Consider the following 19,966-nt stretch of genomic DNA (forward strand, 5'->3'; position numbering starts at 1 on the left):
CTTAACAGAGACACTGGTGACTGAACCCAGGACCTCGTGCACACCAAACATGTGCTCTACCACTGAGCTATACTCCCCACCCACCAAGTTGGGCATCATTGAACTGGCACTTGGGGATATTTTTAGGAGTTAGAGGGCAGTTTGAGGGTAGAGTAGGGTCTGTTGGAAGGAGGATTCAGGGTGAAGGTGAGAACCTGGTGGAAAGTTTAGTGATGAAGTTTGAGGATCAATAGCATGGTTTTGGGATATAATTGAAGGCTGATGGGTATAGTCTGGGATGCAGTTTGGGGGCCTGTTTTGAGGTCTGGATGTCAGCTGGATATTATGAGTTGTAGTTGAGGAGTTATTAGTGGGTGATTTTGGGGAGCAGTTAAAGATCATTGGATGGAATACCATTCTCAGTAATAAAAGAAACAAACTCCTGATACATGCTACAACATGACTGAACCTCAAAAAATATGCTAAATGAAAAAATCCATATATTGCATTTATATGAAATGTCCAGAAAAGGCAAATCTATAGAGATCGAAATTAGATTAGTGGTTGCCTGGGACTGGGACTGGGAACAGGGATTAAATGTATTTGGGCATGAGGGATCTCATAAGAATGATGCAAATGCTCTAAAACTGGATAGTGGTGATTGTTGCACACTTTGGTAACTTCACTAAAATAATTGAATTGCATGCATAAAATGAGTGACTTTTATGGTATGTAAATTGTGCCTCGATTAAGTTGTTTTAAAAAAAGATCATTGGAGGATGCTTTGTAATATGTTAGGGTCACTGAGGAATGATTTGGAGTGTGGGTAAGAGTCATTAGAGGGTTTGAAGTACACATCTTGGGCCATTGGTGTACGATTTGCAGGTTCAGTTGGGTAACTACAGAAAGAAAGTTAGCGATTATTTGGAGGTGTTGTTGAGGACTGTTGGAGAGTGTTTTGCGGCTGGAGTTTGGATCTGTGGAATGTGGTTTGGAGGTGGAGAGGATGTTGGAGGGTAGTTTTAAGCACAGTTGGGGGATCTCCCCTGGAGTAGTTGGCAGTATATGGGATAGTGATAGGGGCTGTTGGAAGGTTATTTTGCTGGGTGTGGGGTTGGTCAGTGAAAGGTTTGGTGGGAAGGGGGCAGGTTCATAGAATATGATTTGGAGTTAGAGCAGGTGACTGCTAGAATTGATTTGGGGTGCAAGTGGAGGCAACGCCAAAGGTAGCTGAGGATATTTGGGGTATTGTTGGGGGCTTTTGGAATGCCATTTGGGGATCAATAATGCATTGTTAGAAGGGTACATAGAGAATGGTTTAGGGTCAATGGGTGCATATTGGGGTTAGATGAAAAGTTATTTGGAAGGGCTCTTTGGAGGTTAATGGTTTCAGGGCTGATTGCAGATGGTTTAGGGAAACAACTTGGGGGTAGTGGAGCGTAACTTATTCGGACAGCTTAGTTGTCCATGGAAGACGGCTTGCGGGTACTGCTTGGGATCAATGGAAAATGTTTTGGGGATACAATGTGGGGGATGATGGAGTGTGGTTTGGGGTGCACTTGGGGCACAGAGGGTAGTTGGGGGAATTTTGGGGTGTGGTGACGGCTGATAGAAGGCAGTTTGGGGTACTGCTCGGATGTTCGTGGCGGGGTGATTTGGGGTGAGGGGCGCAAGTCTAATCACTGAGGGGGCGTGGTCTCGGTGGAGAAGAGCTCCTCGGCCTTCGAGAAAGCGTGTGCGCACGCGCTCCGAGCTGGTTCGCTCCTGGCGCTCCCAGGGCAGGGAAAGCGAAGACCCGAACTGGCGCCTGCGCACTTGGTCTCCGCCGCTGCTGTGGTCTCGCGCCCCGCCCCCCGTCTCCCCCCGCCCCTCCAGGCTCGCGCTCAGCGGCGGAGGTGGCGGTGCCGCCTGGAGCGGACAGACCCGAGTTGAAGGTGGGGGGGGGCCGGGGTCCACCTCCCGCCGCCGAGCGGGCGCCCCTCTTCCACCCTCCCTGTGCCCCCCGTTTGGCCCCCACGGCTAACAGTCGCGCGGCCGAACGCGGCCCACAGGCGGGGCGCGGAAGGGGAGTAGGCACGAGCCCGGGGACGAGCCGGGGGCAGCGAGGGAGGGGCGCGCCCACCACCCCTACCGGCCTGCATCGACCCCGCCTACGCCGCGGGGCGAGGACCCTCGGTGAGTAATGCCCGCCTGGGGTTGGAAGGGAGGAGACGGGGCGGGGTGAAGGCCCGGAAACGCCGACCAGGGATGTACCTGCGCGCGCACCCGCGACCTCTGACCCTGTGGTCTCCCTCTCGACCCCTGCCTGACCTGAGTACATCTTTCTTTAATCTCAGACCCCGGACCCCAGGACCTCTGGTCTGACCCCTAACCCAACCATATTCTGGCCTGATGTGATTCTCAAACCCCGTTTTGCACGCCCTAAATCCAGTCCTGACCCCAAACCCCGTACAGTTCTGTTCTTAGGATCCTTGACCTGACCCCAGATGCTTGCCTGACCCTGTTCTATCTCTGAAGCTCATCTTGCCTTGTCTTGAGCACCCCAGTTTCGGTCCTGTTTCTAAACTCTTGTCCAGTCCCTGAACCCCTTCCTGTCCCCCTAACCCCAGTCTGATCCAGGTTGCCTTGATTCCTGACCTATGACTTCTGTATTTTCTCCCCACCCTATACTATCCCACCGGTCCCTCTCCTGATTCCTGAACTCCATCTTGGCTCACCAGCTTTAGACTGTCCCTCTTGTCGCCTGCCGTGCCCCTGCCCCTAACCTATGCTGTTTTCCCTTGTCTTCTCCTGTCCCACCACTGTCCTTGTTCCTATCTTCATTCTGTCCCGGTCTTTTCCTGTTCCTTACCTCCATCTTGAACCTGCCCTTTTCCCTATCCCTTTCTTTGACCGCTGTCTTGGCCTGTCCCCCGTCATGTCTCCTGACTACTGTTTTATACTGACCCTGTCCCCTGCCCTGCTCTTTTGTCCCCTACTGTCCCCTACTTTTTCTCTGGCCCTTGTCCTGAGCCTCACTCCATCCCATCCCTTGGCCAGTGTCCTGGCTCCTTCTCTGTCTTGCCTCCTGACCTCCATCCTGCAATGACTCTGATTCTGTTTTGTTCCCTGTACTCCTTCCTGTCTTGTCCCTTCATCCTGTCCCTACCCCAGGCCCCTGTCCTACCCTATACCATGCCCCTCCATGCTGTTCAGATCTCCCTCCTTTGTAACACCCACTTTCTATCTCCTCTGAGCCCAGAAGGAAAGGGGCCCCATTGTACCCTGCATTTGAACTTGGAGGTTCCCATAATCTCTGAAATTCATCCCAAATGCTTCTCTTAGCATGAACAAGAGCAAGCAGCCTTGTGGGCCCTGCGCAGCAGAGGGAGTTTTCACATGTGATTTCCCCCACCCCCCTGCCCAGTGAGCTCACACAAGGCTTGCATTTCTCTCCCTGTCCCAGGAGGGCCTGGAACTGGTCCTATGCCCTCACACCCTCCCCAAGTGTGAAAGAACACCCTGAATTATTCAGTGAATCTCTGGGAGCCTGTGAGGTCCGGGTCATGTTTCCAGCCTTGCTAGGTTGGGGGCTGTCCATGTAAGAGTTCGGGACTCGGGGGTATGTGTGAAACTTCTAGGACATCTTACCCGTATCTCCTAGTCTTGGCACTAGGTGCAGTGATCCCTGTTTTCCTAGCCTGAAAAAAGTCCATTCTAGGCTAGAGGGTTCAGGGCTTGGTAGGGGTAGGAGTGGGATGGGAGTTTATCCCCTTTCTCAGCAATAAGCAATACAAATCTTGGTGCTAAGTCCATCCCACCTCTGTGGGGCAGGTCTGTTGTAGGGGGGCTATCACTGTTAGAATCAGGCCCATCCAGTGGTGACAATAACAACCACAAGAAAAATACAGAGTTCTTTCACTATCTGAATCTCCTTGACTTTGAGGACAGACAGGGAGAATTTGGATGGTGAGGAGGTAACATGTCATTCAATTATGTTTTGTTCCTGTGTTTCTCATCGAGAGTAGTGAGAGTTGGAATAACGAGATACCAGACCTATCTCATTTATCCAAAGCCTTTATCCAGACCTCTTCATAACAACACAAGCATCCCACACTGTCCCAGTATATTTGGTACCCAAGTTCTGAGAGGGAGAGTTTGGATAGTTCAGACAGTGAAAGATATCAAGTTATTTGGGGGTATATTTTGTTTTTGCATTTTACAGAGTGAGTAGGGAGAGTTCAGATAATGAGGGATAATGGCTCTAACTCAAAAATGTATTCAAATCTATTCATTTCCCTGTGCTCCAGTGGCAAGAGTTGGGATTAGTAAGGGTATCACGTTGTAGAAATGTACTTGGTTCCTGTATTTTGCCTGGTGAGTAAGGAAAGCTCAGAGAGTGACGGATATACCAGTCCTATCTCATAAATATATCCAAATCCATTCAGTTGCTGTATTTGGATAGTGAGAGTTTGGACAATTCTTCTGAATAGATTTGGTTCCTGCATTTTTGGTTTTGAGTAGGGAGGGGTTGGATAATGAGGGAAAACAGCTCTGTTTCAAGTATGTCTAGGCAGCAAGTAGGGAGGGTTTCAAGGCTGAGAGATACCACCTTTGTCTGTCTGTCTGTCTCTTCCCCTCTGTGTGTGTGTGTGCGTGAGCGTGTGCGTGTGCGTGATTAATCCTGACTTTGGACTGAGAGGAGTACTTGTGATTATGTATGACAGCCAATACATACTGAGCACTCAGCTCGGGCCAGGCACTGTCCCAAGTGAGCTTTAAATGTCTTAGTTCATGTCACGCTCACCACCCTCCTGGGAGGCATATACTACCCCCATTTTATAGATGAGGACGTTGAGGTACAGAGAGGTTAAGTGATATGTCCAAGCAGTCACACAGCCACTAAGCGGCAGAGCTGGGTTGAATCCCAGACCCACCACTTGTTAGCCCTACAGGAGGCCACAGGAGGCTCAGGTCCCCACTGGGGAGGGCCTTAGAGGTGGCCGTCCTCCAGGGTATTAAAAGTTGTGGACTAGGGCAGTGATGTGTGTGGGTGACTCTGCCCCACCTATCTGCCTGGCCCAAGAGGCCCGGTTACCTGCTGTTCCCTCCTTCCTCTTGAACCAGCCCACCTCTGCATGAGTTTGTGATTGTAGTTACTAACGGTCGTTAATAATGTGGTGTGAGTTTCCTTGCACTTTGAAATGTCTTCCAAAGTTACTTTGGCCTCTGTTGGCTCTGTTAGTACTGTTTACCAGTTTTACAGTTGAGGAAACCTTAGCCTTGAGACTCAGTTGGCATTGCTGGCCAGATACCCTTTCCCTCTCGGCTCTAATTTTATAAACATCCCTCTTCCCAATGTCCTTGGTGTCCCTTAAGAGATGAGCGAGGCCATGGCTGAGAAGACACTCCCCACCAGCCCCCAGCTGCCCACCTCGTGGCTGCTGCCTCCACCAGCCGCAGGCAGTGAGAGGAGGGAGAAGGAGGGTGATGAAAGGGGCCTTTGTGTCCCATGCAGGAAATCTCACACCCAGGAAGAAAGGTGGGCAGGGTGGCAGGAGGCCTCAATAGCACATACACTGGGCGTTGCTGGTACAGAGCAAGTTCCTCTCCAGGCTTGGCCCCCCTGCCAAGTGGTGAGGGAGCTTTCTTTACTCTGTGCTTTCGCATCATGTGTGGGCTGCCGGGGCCTGGGTTGGGCTCGGGCCCTGAGGTCACAGAGCAGATGGTCCCAAATGGAGCGCAGGATGTGTGGTGTGTGTTGGGGTCGGCCCAGAGCCCAGGTGGTGGTGTGGAGGAAGCAGGACCTCGTAGAGGCTCAGAGTCCTTCATTTCCTTGACTCTTGGCCAGAAATGTCCCAGGAGCATAGGGAGAGGACTGGGAGAGCCTCAGCCTGGATGTGAAGAAGCATGAGCCCCCATGCCCACTCCTCCTGCCTTGCAGGGATTGCCTCTGTCAGCCTGCAACCCAGGACCCAGCCCCCCCGAATTCTGATTCTACCTGCTCTTATGCCTCTCTGGTCAGAATCGGGCCTCTTCACCTCTGCAAGCCCCAGCTTTCATCTCTACAAGCTGGCTATGAGGAGCTGGGGCCGTGCCATCCTCCCAGGTTTGTAGGGGTCAGGAGGGATTAAATCGCCTGTGTGTGTCTTCCGTTTGCTGAGATGATTTCTTCTGGAGCTGCAGAAGGTGGTAGGGTCTTGAGACATGTTCTCCTTAGAAAAGGTAACCTCATATGTTCCATCTTGGGGAACTTCTACCCCAGTGAGGGTAGGATTTGCCCTAAGACCTTCTCCCACCCCTTCCTTGCCCTGGGAGGAAAGGGTAGGGGCCTCAGAAATGTGATGTGTTGCCAAGAGACACACACCCAATGAACACCCAAGGCCTCCTGTGTGCCTAACAACTCCCCAGACCTCCATCCCTCAGCCCCCAAGTAGTTCCTTTGGGTGGCCAGGGTCTGATCTGGGTGCTTGGGCAGCACCAGAGACAGCCGCTGCTCCCATGACCCTTATCCCTTCTTCCTCTGTCCTCTGCTAGGTGTCTGGCAGGGAGGGGGGATGTCAGGCTCTCTTCTTGGCCTTGCTGGACACCCTGAGGGGACCTGGCCCCAAGACTGCCCCTAAGGGTGGCCTGAGCCCTGGTGGCAGGCAGGCAAGGGTTAAAAGATATGGGCCGGCCCAGTCCCTGGCCAGGTAGGCTGGGCCATCGCCTAGTGGGAGGCGGCCTAGGCATCCACCACTGTGCTCACCCCTGCTCACTGCCACTATCAGCCGGAGCAGGGCCTTGTTGAGACGACTATTTTTTTTTTGAGGTACCTGAGGCCACTCCACAGCACCTCTCTGGCATTGGTGAGCACCTGGGAACAGTGGGCCCAGGGCGAGGGGTGTGGGGAGAGCAGTATGGGGTGTACTGAAGTTCCCTGCAGGAGAGACCCAGGTCTGTGCGAGAGGCACGGCGAGGAAGGAGCGCCTGAGTAGAGGGGCGAAGCCCAAAATGTCCAGTTTCCTTTCCTGGCACGAGGCCGATCCCTTGCCGGAAGTGGACAAGGGGAAGGGATGGGGGAGAAGAGAAGCCAGAGTCCTCCTTCTCCACTCCCCTACTTCCTCTCCCCCTTTCTCCCCTGCAGGGGTACCTCATGCCCTCCTTCAACCCGGGGCCCAGCCCCCTAGGAAAGCTCATACTGGGCTCTTGAGAAACTGCGTCCCGGCACCTGCCTGCCCCCCATCTGTTCCCCTAGAGTGGGGACGGAGGGGCTCTAGGGCAGTGTGGGGAACAGTGCCAGACACTGGGAGTTTGTATTTGCTCTGAAGGTGGCAGGATGTGGAAATGGGGGTCCCACTGAGGTGTTGGGGTGCCACCCAGGTGAGGTGTCTTGGTTGTAAACAGTCATTACAGCCAGGAATTTCTTTCTGGGCTGTGGTGTCAGAAGGGCAGACCTGAAAAACCTGCTGGGCCCGCCTCTGGGTGTGGGGGGTGCCCTCTGCAGCTCTCTTGCTGCAGCCCATCCTGGGACAGGACGGGGACACAGGGTCACCGGTGGGGAGACCCATGGGCTGGTGTAGGGGTGCATTGTGGAGGGGACTGCTGGGATCCCCCTTCTCACCATCTTTGGGTGGGGACCAGGTGGCCCCAGGCCCCCAGGCAAATGTGCAGAGGGTAGGCGAGCAGAGGCAGAGGCTTAAGAGCAGGTGTGCGGGTGTGGGGCGTTGACCCTGTGTCTAGCCTGCCCAATGACCCCATGACTCAGGCCCTAGCTATGTCCCCGAGGTCAGGCTGACAGGGTGGAGTCGGGGTTCCTGTCTGGACCCCATGTGGACTTCCAGGATGCCACGAGCTCCCAGGGAAGGAAGGCTCAGAGCAGCCTAGTGTGGGATGTGGGACTGATCCTGGTGAATGGGCCCATTGGGGAGGAGTTGAGGTTCCTGTCGGGGTGGAGGAAGGTTTAGGGGGGCCCTGGGAGAGTTCCTCAAACCCAGATTGGGGCTGGGGAGGAAAGAACCCCAGGAGCTGAGGGTCAGAGGAGGCTAAGCTAGGACCTCAAGGAAACCCTGCCATGCTGGGCAATGTCAGCTCTTGGAGGGTGGGCATGTGAGCCCCTCTGCCGAGCACATGCTGTTGCCTGGATGTTCAGAAGGGCTTTAGGGATGGACCCTGCCCCTGATGTTGGGGACAGGGAACCCCTGCCTTGTGGGAAGGCTACAGACCCAATGGGGCAAGTGGGAGGACTGCTGAGATACCAGTGGTACCCTGTTAATAGCTTGGCCACATCCCCCAATATGCAGACGGGGAAGGGGCTTGAACTCATGCCATCTCAGCTGCCTAGGTCTTCTCCACACCTGGCCACCATGTCATGACAAGCCGGGGATTTCGAGGTTGGTGGGGATGGGACCTCTGTGGCCTCATGAGATCCTCCCAATCGCCTGCCACCGAGGTCAGGCCAGGTGGTGGGAGGTGATGTCACCTGGCTTCCCAGCTGGGGACTGAGCAGGATGTGGGAGGGAAGGAGCAAACTCCAGAGGAAGGGACGAGGGCAGGACTGGCGGCCAGCCAAAGCAGGCTCCACCGCCAGCCAGGGCGTCTGGGGGTAGAGAAGGAGGCAGGAGGCAGTCAGCTTCTTATCTGCAACTGTGGACTTTGTCGTTTTCAGTCCCAGCAGGGTGACTTCCCCCTGCTGGATGCAGGACAGGCTAGGGTGCGGGGAGGGACTGGAGGGGTCCTGAGGCCAGGAGAACACTCTCCCTGCCACACCAGGGACGCAGGGTGGTGTTAGGACAAGTAGTGACCCACAGACCACAGTCATTCTTTTGTTCACCCAGCAGACATTCACTGAGCACTTGCTGTGTACACAGAAGTGTTCCACGTGCCAGAGAAAAAGACTGATGAGAAAAGGACAGATACGTTTTCTGGCCTCCTAAATGTACAAGAGAGGCACAGTCTCTTGTTGGACAGCAGTTGTGAGGGGACATAATGCAGGGACCCACCTCTGGAAGTGACATCGAAGTCCCAGGGTATGAGTGAGCGCCAGGGGCTGGAGTGGTGAGACGTGAAAAGAGGGCCCTGGACAGCAGCCACAGCTTGTGCAAAGTCTGGAGTCCTGCTGGGCTGTGAGCTTATGAGGAATTGGTGGGGTTCAGCACCTCTAGTAAGGGCGAGTGTTGGACCCTCAGCTGTGGGCAGGTGATTTCCTTTCTCTGTGTCTTACTCTCTTCGTCTCTAAAATGGGGTTATAATAATCACAGAACTGGCATCACAGGGTGGTTGTGAAGATTAAACGTGGCACAGAAGTTACCTGTTCCAGGTACCCAGGTGCTTAATAAATGCTCACCGTCCTTATCGTTGGTTGAATCCATGCCATTCGTTTTCCCTTCCTAGGCAAGACTCCTGACTGTGGCCCATGGGCCTCTGAGGAGGCGTTGTAAGTCTGCCCGGCTCCCCACTTGCTGTGCTCCCACTCAATGGGAAGGGAACCAAGGTACCAGGGCCTTGACATTGACACAGATTCTGAGAGGGCAGACCAAGCAGGTGGGTGGGGCCAGGGTACCCCTCATTTGCAGCTGGGGTGTGGGAACCTGGGTCTGGGTGGAGATTGGGGGATCAGGGGATGTGCTTCCTCAGTGGCTCCCGTGCATCACTGCCAGGCCTTGCCCAGCCATCAGCCACGGCCTCTTGACAGCACCAGGATGGAAGTCAAAGGTCAGCTGATCAGCTCTCCCACCTTCAATGCCTCAGGTCGGTGTTGGGTTCCCTCTCCTGCTGCCTCCTCCCCAGCTCTGAGTCACCTCCTGTCCACTTGGGAAGGGTTGGTCCCTGGCCCCACCGCTGCTCCAGGTTGCCCCAGTTGTGCCCCTGATCTTTGTTCCCTCCGTGTCCAGCTGCCCTGTTTGGAGAGGCTGCCCCCCAAGTGAAGTCAGAGCGGCTCCGGGGGCTGCTTGACCGGCAGCGGGCCCTGCAGGAGGCCCTGAGCCTGAAACTTCAGGAGCTACGAAAAGTGTGTCTCCAGGAGGCGGTGAGGGCCTGATCCTAAGGGTGTTGGTGTTGGGGTGAGGAGCCGGGGCGAGGTAGGCAATCAGGTGGTGATCACTGAGCCACTTGTCTGAGCTGTAGATTCTCCAAAGCTCAGCTCAGATGTCTTAGAATCAACAAAATATGGTAATATTTTACCACAACTCCCTGTCAATAATTTAGAATCCAAAAAACCTCAAAAAAACAAACAAACAAAAAACCCTCACATAAGTTATTTCCAAAACTTGGCAGTGAAACCTGATCTGAACTGACATAAGGTGATTTATAGTTTCGATTTACCCCTCTTGCTGTGACTATCCACACAGTTTGCCAGAAATAATAATGCAGTTCAGAGCATGCAGCCCAGGCCTCAAAGAGTGTCATATAATATGTAGTATAAAGATGGTGTCACCTGTATAAAAAATGAAGAAATTCCGGATTCCGAAGCAGGTCTCCCTGCTTCCCATGCCCACTGCCCCAGGGATTTGGGCCAATGAGGGGCTGAGAGTCTGTGCCATACACCCGCCCAGTGGAGTATTGGGAGGAGGAAGAGAACAGGCGTGGATGCCGAGTAGGGCTGGGGTCCTAGTAGGACTTCTGTAGATTCAGGCTGCTTTGCCACATCCTCCCCAACTAATCCTGTGGTCTCTGACATATGCCTTCGTTCACCCAGGAGCTGACTGGCCAACTGCCCCCCGAGTGCCCACTGGAGCCTGGAGAACGGCCCCAGTTGGTCCGCCGGCGGCCCCCTGCAGCCCGAGCCTACCCTCCACCACACCCCAACCCAGCACACCACTCCTTATGTCCCGCTGAGGTGAGCAGATGGGCACACAGAGCAAGATGGGGGTGGGACAGGTACAGGGGAGGAGGAGCCGGGAGGAAGCAGAGGGCAGGCTGTGTCCAGGGGAAGGAGAGGCTAAGGGAAAAAGGCACCGAGCTTGAGGGAGGTGGGTTCCAGGACTGAGAGAGAGGATGCTGGTCCCTAACTGTCAGGATCGGCTTTTCACCCTTGCCCCCCCACCCCCCACCCCAAGATGCATAGGCTCAGCCCGAATCAACCCAGGCCCTGCCTCCAGTGCAGCCTGGCTCTGCCACCGCCTGCTTACTATGCTTGACCATTTCTAACATTTTGGTCCCACTCGGGTGGACCCCACAGGAGCTGGCGCTCGAGGCCCTGGAACGCGAGGTGTCAGTGCAGCAGCAGATTACGGCAGCTGCCCGCCGCCTGGCCTTGGCCCCCGAGCTGAATGCCGAGCAGCGCCGGCGTCGGCGCCAGGTCCAGGCAGATGCGCTGCGGAGGCTGCACGAGCTGGAGGAGCAGCTGGGGGATGTCCGGGCCCGCCTGGGCCTCCCGGTGCTCCCGCCTCTCCAGCCCCTGCCACTGTCCACCGGCGCAGTTATCACCACCCAGGGAGTCTGCCTGGGCACACGTCTCACTCAGCTCAGCCAAGGTGAGCCAGGCCCTGTCACCCCACCAGTGAAAGCTGGAGGGTGGGCATGGTAGGGGTGGGGTATGTGAGCAGCCAGTGAAAAGTGGGAGGGAGGTGGAACTTAAGGAATTATGATTAACTGACTCTTGGGCAAGGGTGGGGCCACTGGGAATAGGCATCAGGGAAGTGAGAGATCAAGCCCTTGGTGATCTTAGATTTAGATAAAGGTGGATTCTTGGGAAGCAAAGGGGGTGAGGAGGAGACTTCCCAGTGGTGTAAGGGGATGGCACCCAGGCTTTGTATTGATAGGCCCGGTTCTCCCCCTTCTCACCTGTAGAGGACGTAGTTCTGCACTCAGAGAGCAGCTCCCTCTCAGAGTCTGGGGCCAGCCATGATAACGGTGAGGACCTGTCTCTCCCACATCTGCCCATCCTTTGATGCTCAGCCCTCACCTTCCCTCTTCAGCTCTTTTGAGCCATGCCCCATCCTCCTGTGGAACCCCCATCTTCTTTGCTTCACTCCATCCTGCCCCATCAGCCCCAGTTCTCACCTCATCCTTCAGCTCCTCCTCAGCCTGTCCCGCCCTCTGCCCCCCACCCCCCGCCTCCCTAGTCCCCACCCTTTGCTTTGCCTGCAACCCTTCGGGTACCCTCTCATTGACTTCTCCCCTACTTTCTCCATTCCACCCAGAGGAGCCCCGTGGCTGCTTCCCTCTGGCTGAGCGCCCCTCACCACCCAAAGCCTGGGACCAGCTGCGGGCAGTATCTGGGGGCAGCCCTGAGCGGCGAACCCCATGGAAAGCACCCCCGTCGGATCTTTATGGGGATCTGAAGAGCCGGCGGAACTCTGTGGCCAGCCCCACCAGGTGAGGGTGAGCCCCTGCCCTCCTTCCCCAGGAGTCAGGAGTGGAGCCTAAGCCTGGGCTGGCAGGGGGTCCCACTGGTGGTTACAGTCTCTAACCTGGACCCCCACCTGGGCCTGCCCGTCTCTGTCTAGCCCCACACGCTCGCTGCCCAGGAGTGCCTCCAGTTTTGAGGGACGAAGTGTGCCTGCCACCCCTGTCCTCACCCGGGGCGCTGGCCCCCAGCTCTGCAAGTAAGTGGACTCTGAGGGTGAGTTTGAGGACCAGAGGAGGGAACTAGTAGCTCTAACTGGGGGTATCAGGGAGAGCATTATCAAAGGGTGTGGGGCATGAGAGCCTGAGCTTTGAGTCTATCAGTTTTGTTCTGATTTTCTTTGTAGCTTGTATGAAAAAGCAAGAATTTTATTTCTGTTTCAGAGCTTTTGTTCATTGCGTTTTATTGCATGCTAAAGAAACAGAAGTAAAAGATTTTTGGAGTATGCAATATATGTATATGTGTGACATCACATTATAAATAAAAAATTTTAATTGACCAAAAAAGAAAAGAAAAGAAAGGCTGGGCTTTGAAAGGTGAATAGGAGCTGTCTTGGTAGAGAAGAAGGGAAGGGGGTATGGATTTTGGGGAGAAGCACCAAAGTTTGAGTCTGGGCTTTTCTATGCACTTTGGGCAAGTCATTTCCCTTCTCTGAATCTTTGTCTCCTCATTTGTGAAATGAGCATCATAATATTTGTCTGGGGAAGACACTGTAGGTGTAGTAAGTTCTGGTTAACGTGTACCGAGTACCTACCATCTGCTAGGAGTCAGTGCTTTCCTTGGTATCAGACTTATTTAATTATCACAAGATCCCGATGAGGAAGGTACTATTGTTATTCCCATTTTAGAGATGAGGAAACTGAGGCACAGAGAGGTTAAGTAACATGTTAGTAAACTGAAGACCTGGTATTTGAACCCAGGTTTGACTCAAGAGTCCGTGCTTTTAACTACTGTACTCTACCACTGCTTAAACAGATAACATACCTCCTTTTTCCAGGCCGTGAACACAACAAAGTCCCCATCCCTGTGGCACTTGCATTCTGTGAATAGAGGCTATTGGGATGATAGTTTGGGGTGGTTCATACCCATGATGGGACAGAGAGTTCCAGAAGGGTCTTGAATTCCTGGCCTCATCATGAAGCAGGCAGGGAGCCCGAAGAAGCACCTTAGCAGGGGATGAGGGGTCAGATGTGTTAGGAAGAGCCCTCTGCCCTCCCCTGCTAGCATTTCCTCTCCAGCCCTAAGCACACTTCCATCTCCCTTGGAGTCCCAGGCACCCCGATTTTCAACCCCTCTGCCCCCTAGTCCAGGGCAGAACCTCTGCCGCCCTTTACATACCACTCCCCAACACCTTTATACACACAGCTTCTAATCCTGGGCCCATTTGGTGGCGTGGAAGTGAAGGCTCAGAAAGAGGGAGGGTAGGGAGGGCACTCATCCCATCTGCCTGATATTTCTGACCCGTCTCCTTTCACCCCCACCTCTGTGCCCCCAGACCCGAAGGCCTCCATTCTCGCCAGTGGTCCGGCAGCCAGGACTCCCAGATGGGCTTCCCCCGGGCTGACCCTGTCTCCGACCGCGCCTCCCTCTTCGCTGCTCGCACCCGCCGCAGCAATAGCTCCGAGGCCCTGCTGGTGGACCGGGCGGCTGGTGGGGGAGCTGGCTCCCCACCTGCGCCTCTGGTGCCCCCTGCCGCTGGGCCCCCGGTCTGCAAGAGCAGTGAGGTGCTGTACGAGCGCCCCCAACCCACCCCTGCCTTCTCCTCCCGTACAGCTGGCCCCCCAGACCCTCCCCGGGCTGCCCGGCCTAGCTCAGCCGCCCCCGCCTCTCGCGGGGCCCCCCGCCTCCCACCTGTGTGTGGGGACTTCCTCTTGGACTATTCCCTGGACCGGGGCCTGCCCCGCGGTGGCGGCGGGACCGGCTGGGGGGAGCTGCTGCCCACAGCCGAGGTCCCAGGACCCCTCTCCCGCCGGGATGGGCTCCTCGCCATGCTCCCAGGCCCACCACCTGTGTACGCAGCTGACGGCAGCAGCCCCCTTCTCCGCAGCAAGGACCCCCACAGCCGTGCCGCCCGCACCAAGCCCTGTGGCCTGCCCCTGGAGGCTGCCGAGGGTCCAGAGGTGCATCCCAACCCCCTGCTGTGGATGCCCCCGCCCGCCCGTCTTCCCCCGGCTGCTGAGCGCAGTGGCCACAAGAACCTGGCCCTGGAGGGGCTGCGGGACTGGTACATCCGGAACTCGGGACTGGCCGCGGGGCCCCAGCGCCGGCCTGTGCTCCCCGCCATGGGCCCGCAGCACCCACCCTTCCTCCATGCTCGCTGCTATGAGGTGGGCCAGGCGCTGTACGGGGCCCCCAGCCAGGCGCCGCTCCCACACTCGAGGAGTTTCACGGCGCCCCCTGTCTCCGGCAGGTATGGGGGGTGCTTTTACTGACGGGTAGGGGTCTCTTGAGGCAGTCAGTCAAGGTGTCCAGGCCACGGGGGCCGCTGGTCATGATCGCAAATGACATGGACCACAGGAGAACTAGCCGCAGCCTTGGTCTGGGGACACGGGGCCCTGCCTGACCCGCATTAGTCCGTGGGGTCTCTGCGGAGGGGTGTCTTGGGCCCTGGTAGGAGCAGTTCTTCACCACGCTATGTTAGGATTTTAGCATTTGAACAACCAGTGCATGTCAGCTGAAAATGAGCCTTGAAACCAGGGTGCTGGGAGGAAGGGATGTCCTATGCCCCTCGCCTGTCTCTTCCTACTTTCACCGTGTCCCCTGCTCGTGAGCCTAACGGTGCTGTCCTGTGCCTGCCTCCACCTCTTTAACGAGCCTCTTTTCCTCTCTCTTTCTGTGTCTTGTCCGTCTTTTCCTCTCTCCTCTGTCTTCCTACCCTGTCCTCCGGATTCCTGCTACCCCTTCCAAAGATACTACGCGGACTTCCTGTACCCCCCGGAGCTGAGCGCTCGTTTAAGTGACCTGACGCTAGAGGGGGAGCAGTCCTCTGGTTCTGACCCCCAGACCCCGGGGACACTGGTCTGACCCTTTCTGAAATGCCCCTTCTTGGCCTGGGCATGACTCCAGTCTGGGGAGCACACAGCTGACCTCGCTGAGCCCTGGGGTGTGGTTGCTCTTGGTCCTGGGGGGCACCAACCTGATCTTCCAAGGTCCCTGGCTCCCCATGGGCCCACGAAGGTGTCTGACACCCTGCCTCTCCTCTTGCAGTGTTCTGGGGACTGGGGGCCCTCAGCCAGCTTAAAAGAGGGGATGATGTCATGGGGACTCCAAGCCCCTTCCTCCATTTCTGTTTACAGTTGTGATTTAGGTATTCACTGTCTTCCCCCAACACTAGACGTTTTATAAAAAGGGAAACTGTGATCTCGTCCTGGTTGGGTTCATTCCTGTCCCCGTGCCCAGCCTGTTCCATTCAGGAACCCTCTCCACAAAATGGACCATATAGGGTCTCGGGGCCATTTGGGGCAGCCAGGAGACTCTGGTGTGAACAGAACTCCCTGCCACCCCTTACCGGGGCAGTTTTTCTTGGGGAGGTGGGCTCTCTGCCCACATTTGATAGGACTGAAGTCTGTGGGGGGGCTTGGATTCATTTCGCCCCCGCCCCAGGAACCCCAGTCCCTGTCTGCCTGTCTGTGCCCACTGCCTCTGCCTGGCCCAGCCTTTAGCGGCAGCCTCTGCCCCAACTATCCCCAATCAGGAGGCCCTGCAGGAGGGCCAACAGGCAGAGCCGCTGGGTGTGTTGTGTCCTGGGATGCTGCGGTGGTGGAACTTGACATCTGGTAGATGCCAGTGAAATCCTCAGGTGACGTCTGGCCACAGGCTACGTCACGTCTTCCTTGGTTTTCCTTCCACCCACTTTTTAAACAAATCCACACAAGCTGTGTTTTCTATGATACCTGTCTGTGACTTTCTGGAGCTGGGGGTTCCCCTACCCCCTTTACCTGGTGTTAAACTTTTCTTTTTGTACCAATGGATCTGGGCCCAAGACACTACCCACACTGGAAGGGGATTTCTATAATAAATGTGTAAACTGAACCCATCCATTGCTTCCCTATCTGCTTTGCCTTGGGGGCCCACATCTTCAGCTAAGACCAGACAATGTATTTTTATCAGAAAAAAAAATACATAGCACTGTGTAACCAGCCTGTGATAATGTCATCCACTTTGGTTTTACTTGCTTTGTGATGTGAGGCAACTTCTTTGCCTGTGCTGATTCCTAGCCAACTCTCAACAAGCGCCCTTAGTAATACGAATGATGACAGGAAACACTAAGTGCCTTTAACTACCTTGTATGTTAATGCTGCCCTAAAGGTAACAGAGTCAAGACTAGAACTGGGGAGGGGGTGTGGTTTAATAGCTCAGTGGTAGGACATGTGATCTGCATGCATGAGGTCCTAGGTTCAATCCCCAGTACTGCCATTAAAAAAAAAAAGGAACTGAGTTCAGCCCACACATTTAACAGAGTCAGAATGTCTAGCAGAACTGAAAAGCAGGTCACTTCTGGCCACTGAAACAGACTTTACCCAGGAGGCCCAAATTGGCATTGAGCAATGCAACAGCCTTTATTGTTGCAGCAACACTGATAATATTTGCTCCATTCCTGGTCAGGGCTATCCCCACCCCACCCCACCCCATTCCCACCCCTTGGTCCTTGCCACTGTGGAACTTTGTGGCAGGAGGAGTGGCAGAATCCCTAAGAGCTGGAAGAAGGCAAGTGGGACTGGTGAGTGTTGGGGTTAACTGGGACCAAGGGTCCAACAGGATCAGGATACTTGAATTCTCTACCCAGATGGGGATTGGGAACACTTGGATCCTGGGTTCAAGATTTGGCAATGCCTTGACCTGGGTTCAAAGCTGGGGTGGGGTCTAGAAAAGCCTTGGTCCAGGGTTCAATATTTGAGAATGCCTTGGTCCCAGTCCCCAGCTTTGGGGCTGAGCACGGGAGACAGGTGGGTCCCAGATTGGAGTCAGGAGAGTGTTTCTGGGTGCAGAGTTTGAGGTTGGCCTCAATGCTCTGGTCTCTAAGCCCTAGTTTTAGGCTGGATATGTCTCTGCGTCCCAAGTTAAGGGCTGGAAAGACTCTGGTTCCCTAAGATGGGGGGCTGGGTATGAGGGGAATATCCCAGTCTGGGACCTGGGGGAAGGGCTGCGAAAGGTCTCTGGGTCCTGGATGCGGGCCGGGGTGGGGGTGGCATTCTCCATGTCTTGGGTACAGATCCTAGGCCTCTAGGATCCAGCCTCCTGTTCTTGTCCCAGCGCCTCCAGTAGCAGCCCCATTGGCGTTCGCTTGAGACCAATGCTCTCGATCTTGTTCTCAATCTTGTTCTTGAGGTTGCGCAGGCGCAGTGATGCGTGCACCAGGATCACTGTGGGCAATACAAGAGGTGTGGGGTCAGTGGGAATGGAACATCAGCCTTTAGCTAACCGGAGCCCACAGAAGGGAACTGGAGTCAGTGGCTAGGACGCCTCTGAATCCTAAAAGTGTGACGGAGGAATGCGCTTCGCAACAGGGGCGTGGCTGGGGGGTGTCACACACGGTAATGGGGACGTGGCCAGTGGAAGGCACTTCAGACCAGCCGACGCCCAGAAAGGCGGTAGTAAAGAGGGGCGTTCCCAGAGGGGAGGAGGGAGCAAAGCCAAGGAAGGCTCTTTGTAAAGAAGGTGAGGCCACGTCTGCCGGGTGTCCTAGCCCCTTCTCAGCCCAGGAATCAGAGTAGGGCGGGCCTGGCGCCGAGCGCAATTGTTGGCCGTTTTCCAGGCTATCTCAGGGTGTGGAGACTCACGAAGCACTGGCCCGGCGATGCTGAGGAGGAAGGTGTAAGCGCCGCCCACGGCCCAGAGAACGAGGAGGCCGACAGCAAGCACTGCGGCCAGGCAGGCGGCTGGGTGGCTGCGACGGCAGCGGCGCACGGCTGCGCGAGTCTCAGCCGCCCACACCAGCACGCCAAGTGCCACAGCCACCACCAGTGCGCTTAGGAGGGTGTGCAGCGGGCGCATGTACCTGTGGGGACAATGGAACTAAGCTAGCCGGGCAGGCGGGAAGAGGGCCGCCCGGCCTCCAAGCCTCCCAGACCACCGTCCACCGATCCCGGGCCCCAAGAGCTTTGGTTCCCCACACATAACCCCACGCCCGCTCCGGATCCTCCAGCCGGGCAAATACTCCCGCCAGCCCTGTCTCTAACGGGTCCACCCTCCAGGACCTCCAATTCCTAGGCGCTCTGGGCTCCCCACTGCAGACCCTCATTTCTTTGTCAATCTTGCAGTCCCATCTTCCTGAAATCTCCTGCTTCAGGCCCTCTCATCCGCTAGGCCTCTGGGCTCCCAGTCTTTCCTGCTCTTTCTTTCTGACCATACCCCTACAGGGCCCATTCCAGCCCGCCTCCCTCATTCCAACCTTCCCCAAAACCCACCCTTTACAGAGGCCAGGCCCTTGAAAATTCCTCTTCCAGGCCTTCCATCTCCATACATTTCCCTCTCCCCAGGCCCAGTCATAAGATCCCTTTTCCAGACTTCCTCCCCTTCAAATTCCCCCTCCAGGTTCCCATTTCCCAATAGAATCTAACCTCCATTGCCAGAACCCTTTCCAGGCTTTCAGTCTCACTCTTATCTTCCAATCCTGCCCAAGTCCCTCCTCCACGTTCTCCATCTCTCCCTGGTCTCAGGATTTCCATCCCGGGGTCCTCCCTCTTGGCTCAAGTTCCCCAACATGTACCTAGAGCATTCCAATTATAGCCAGGCTCCTCTCTAAGCCCCGATCCTCCACAAGTCCACCCTTCAACTTGACCACGTCCCTGTCCCTGCCCTAAATCCTCCAGGGCCTCCTTAATCTGGCCCCATCACCCCTCAGGCACACTCATGTCCCCACTTTCTGGCCCTCCTTATCTTCAAGTCCACCTCCCAGCGCAGTTTCCCCTTCAGTTCCACCCTTTTCTCCATTCTCCCCCGGTCTTCCCTCCAGACCCTCCATCCCCATCAGTCCCCCTCAGCTAGGCTCTATCCTGCCCCAGTCCCTTCTTATAAACAGGTTCCACTTCCTTCAAGTTCTCCCTCCCATGACCCTGAGATTTTCCATCCCTACCGAATTCGCCCTTCCAGGCTTTGCATCCCCCTCAAAACCCCAGCAGGCGTCCCCGGCCAACTGGCGCCTCCCTCCCTCCCTCCCTCCCTCACCCGGCCAGAGCGAGACCGAGGCCGAAGCAGATAAGGTAGTTGGTTTGGTAGTAGAGGAGGTTGTTGATGACGCGGTGGCACCATCGCTGCGGGTCGCAGGGATCCGGGGCCGCCAGCCGCGCCGACCCCAGAATGAAGTCATCCAAGGCGCGTAACGGTGGCAGCCGCACCTCCGACATCCTGCCGGTCGATGTAGCTGGACCAGCCAGAGGAGCGGAGGGACTACAACACCCGTTCCACCCTGCGCCACCGCGGAGCACACCGGGAAGTGGAGTTTGAGCTGTGCCACCGCTATCCTAGGGACCTAGTGGACTGCGCAGCTGCAACAATGCACATGACCGGAAATACAATGCAAACACCACGCCGGAACTGTAAAGTAGCAGGGGCTGCCGGGAAATTACGTCTTCGCCGCGAGGCGAGGCGTTCCCATCCACCCCCAGGCGGGGGCGCCACAGGGCACAGTTCTGGGCGGTGCTGGCGGCTCAAGCACACTGTAGCCACACATTAAAGGAC

At 55.8% G+C, this 19,966-nt stretch overlaps 2 protein-coding genes across 13 annotated transcripts; one reads left to right on the forward strand and one right to left on the reverse strand.

Moving 5' to 3' along the window:
- The first annotated feature begins 1,844 nt into the window (after positions 1 to 1,844).
- Positions 1,845 to 16,322, forward strand: CCDC120 (coiled-coil domain containing 120). Of its 12 annotated transcripts, none has more exons than XM_072956002.1 (11): positions 1,845 to 2,154; positions 5,903 to 6,067; positions 9,331 to 9,480; positions 9,597 to 9,687; positions 9,831 to 9,964; positions 10,634 to 10,774; positions 11,117 to 11,411; positions 11,728 to 11,790; positions 12,081 to 12,255; positions 12,387 to 12,485; positions 13,782 to 15,008. In XM_072956002.1, exons 4-11 carry the CDS (start codon positions 9,639 to 9,641, stop codon positions 14,716 to 14,718), a joined length of 1,893 nt encoding a protein of 630 aa, XP_072812103.1. In that variant the 5' UTR covers positions 1,845 to 2,154; positions 5,903 to 6,067; positions 9,331 to 9,480; positions 9,597 to 9,638; the 3' UTR covers positions 14,719 to 15,008. The 12 variants fall into 12 exon arrangements, with proteins under 12 accessions (XP_072812103.1, XP_072812106.1, XP_072812101.1 ...); XM_072956005.1 differs by having other exon boundaries at positions 9,597 to 9,651; XM_072956000.1 differs by having other exon boundaries at positions 9,331 to 9,430.
- Positions 16,323 to 16,820: 498 nt separating this feature from the next.
- Positions 16,821 to 19,920, reverse strand: PRAF2 (PRA1 domain family member 2). Its single transcript, XM_006213473.4, has 3 exons — positions 19,454 to 19,920; positions 18,067 to 18,284; positions 16,821 to 17,649 (listed from the first exon to the last, which is right to left on the reverse strand). Exons 1-3 carry the CDS (start codon positions 19,630 to 19,632, stop codon positions 17,510 to 17,512), a joined length of 537 nt encoding a protein of 178 aa, XP_006213535.1. The 5' UTR covers positions 19,633 to 19,920; the 3' UTR covers positions 16,821 to 17,509.
- Positions 19,921 to 19,966: the final 46 nt, after the last annotated feature.

This window comes from Vicugna pacos, chromosome X, assembly GCF_048564905.1.
Source record: "Vicugna pacos chromosome X, VicPac4, whole genome shotgun sequence".
Taxonomy (NCBI): Eukaryota; Metazoa; Chordata; class Mammalia; order Artiodactyla; family Camelidae; genus Vicugna; species Vicugna pacos.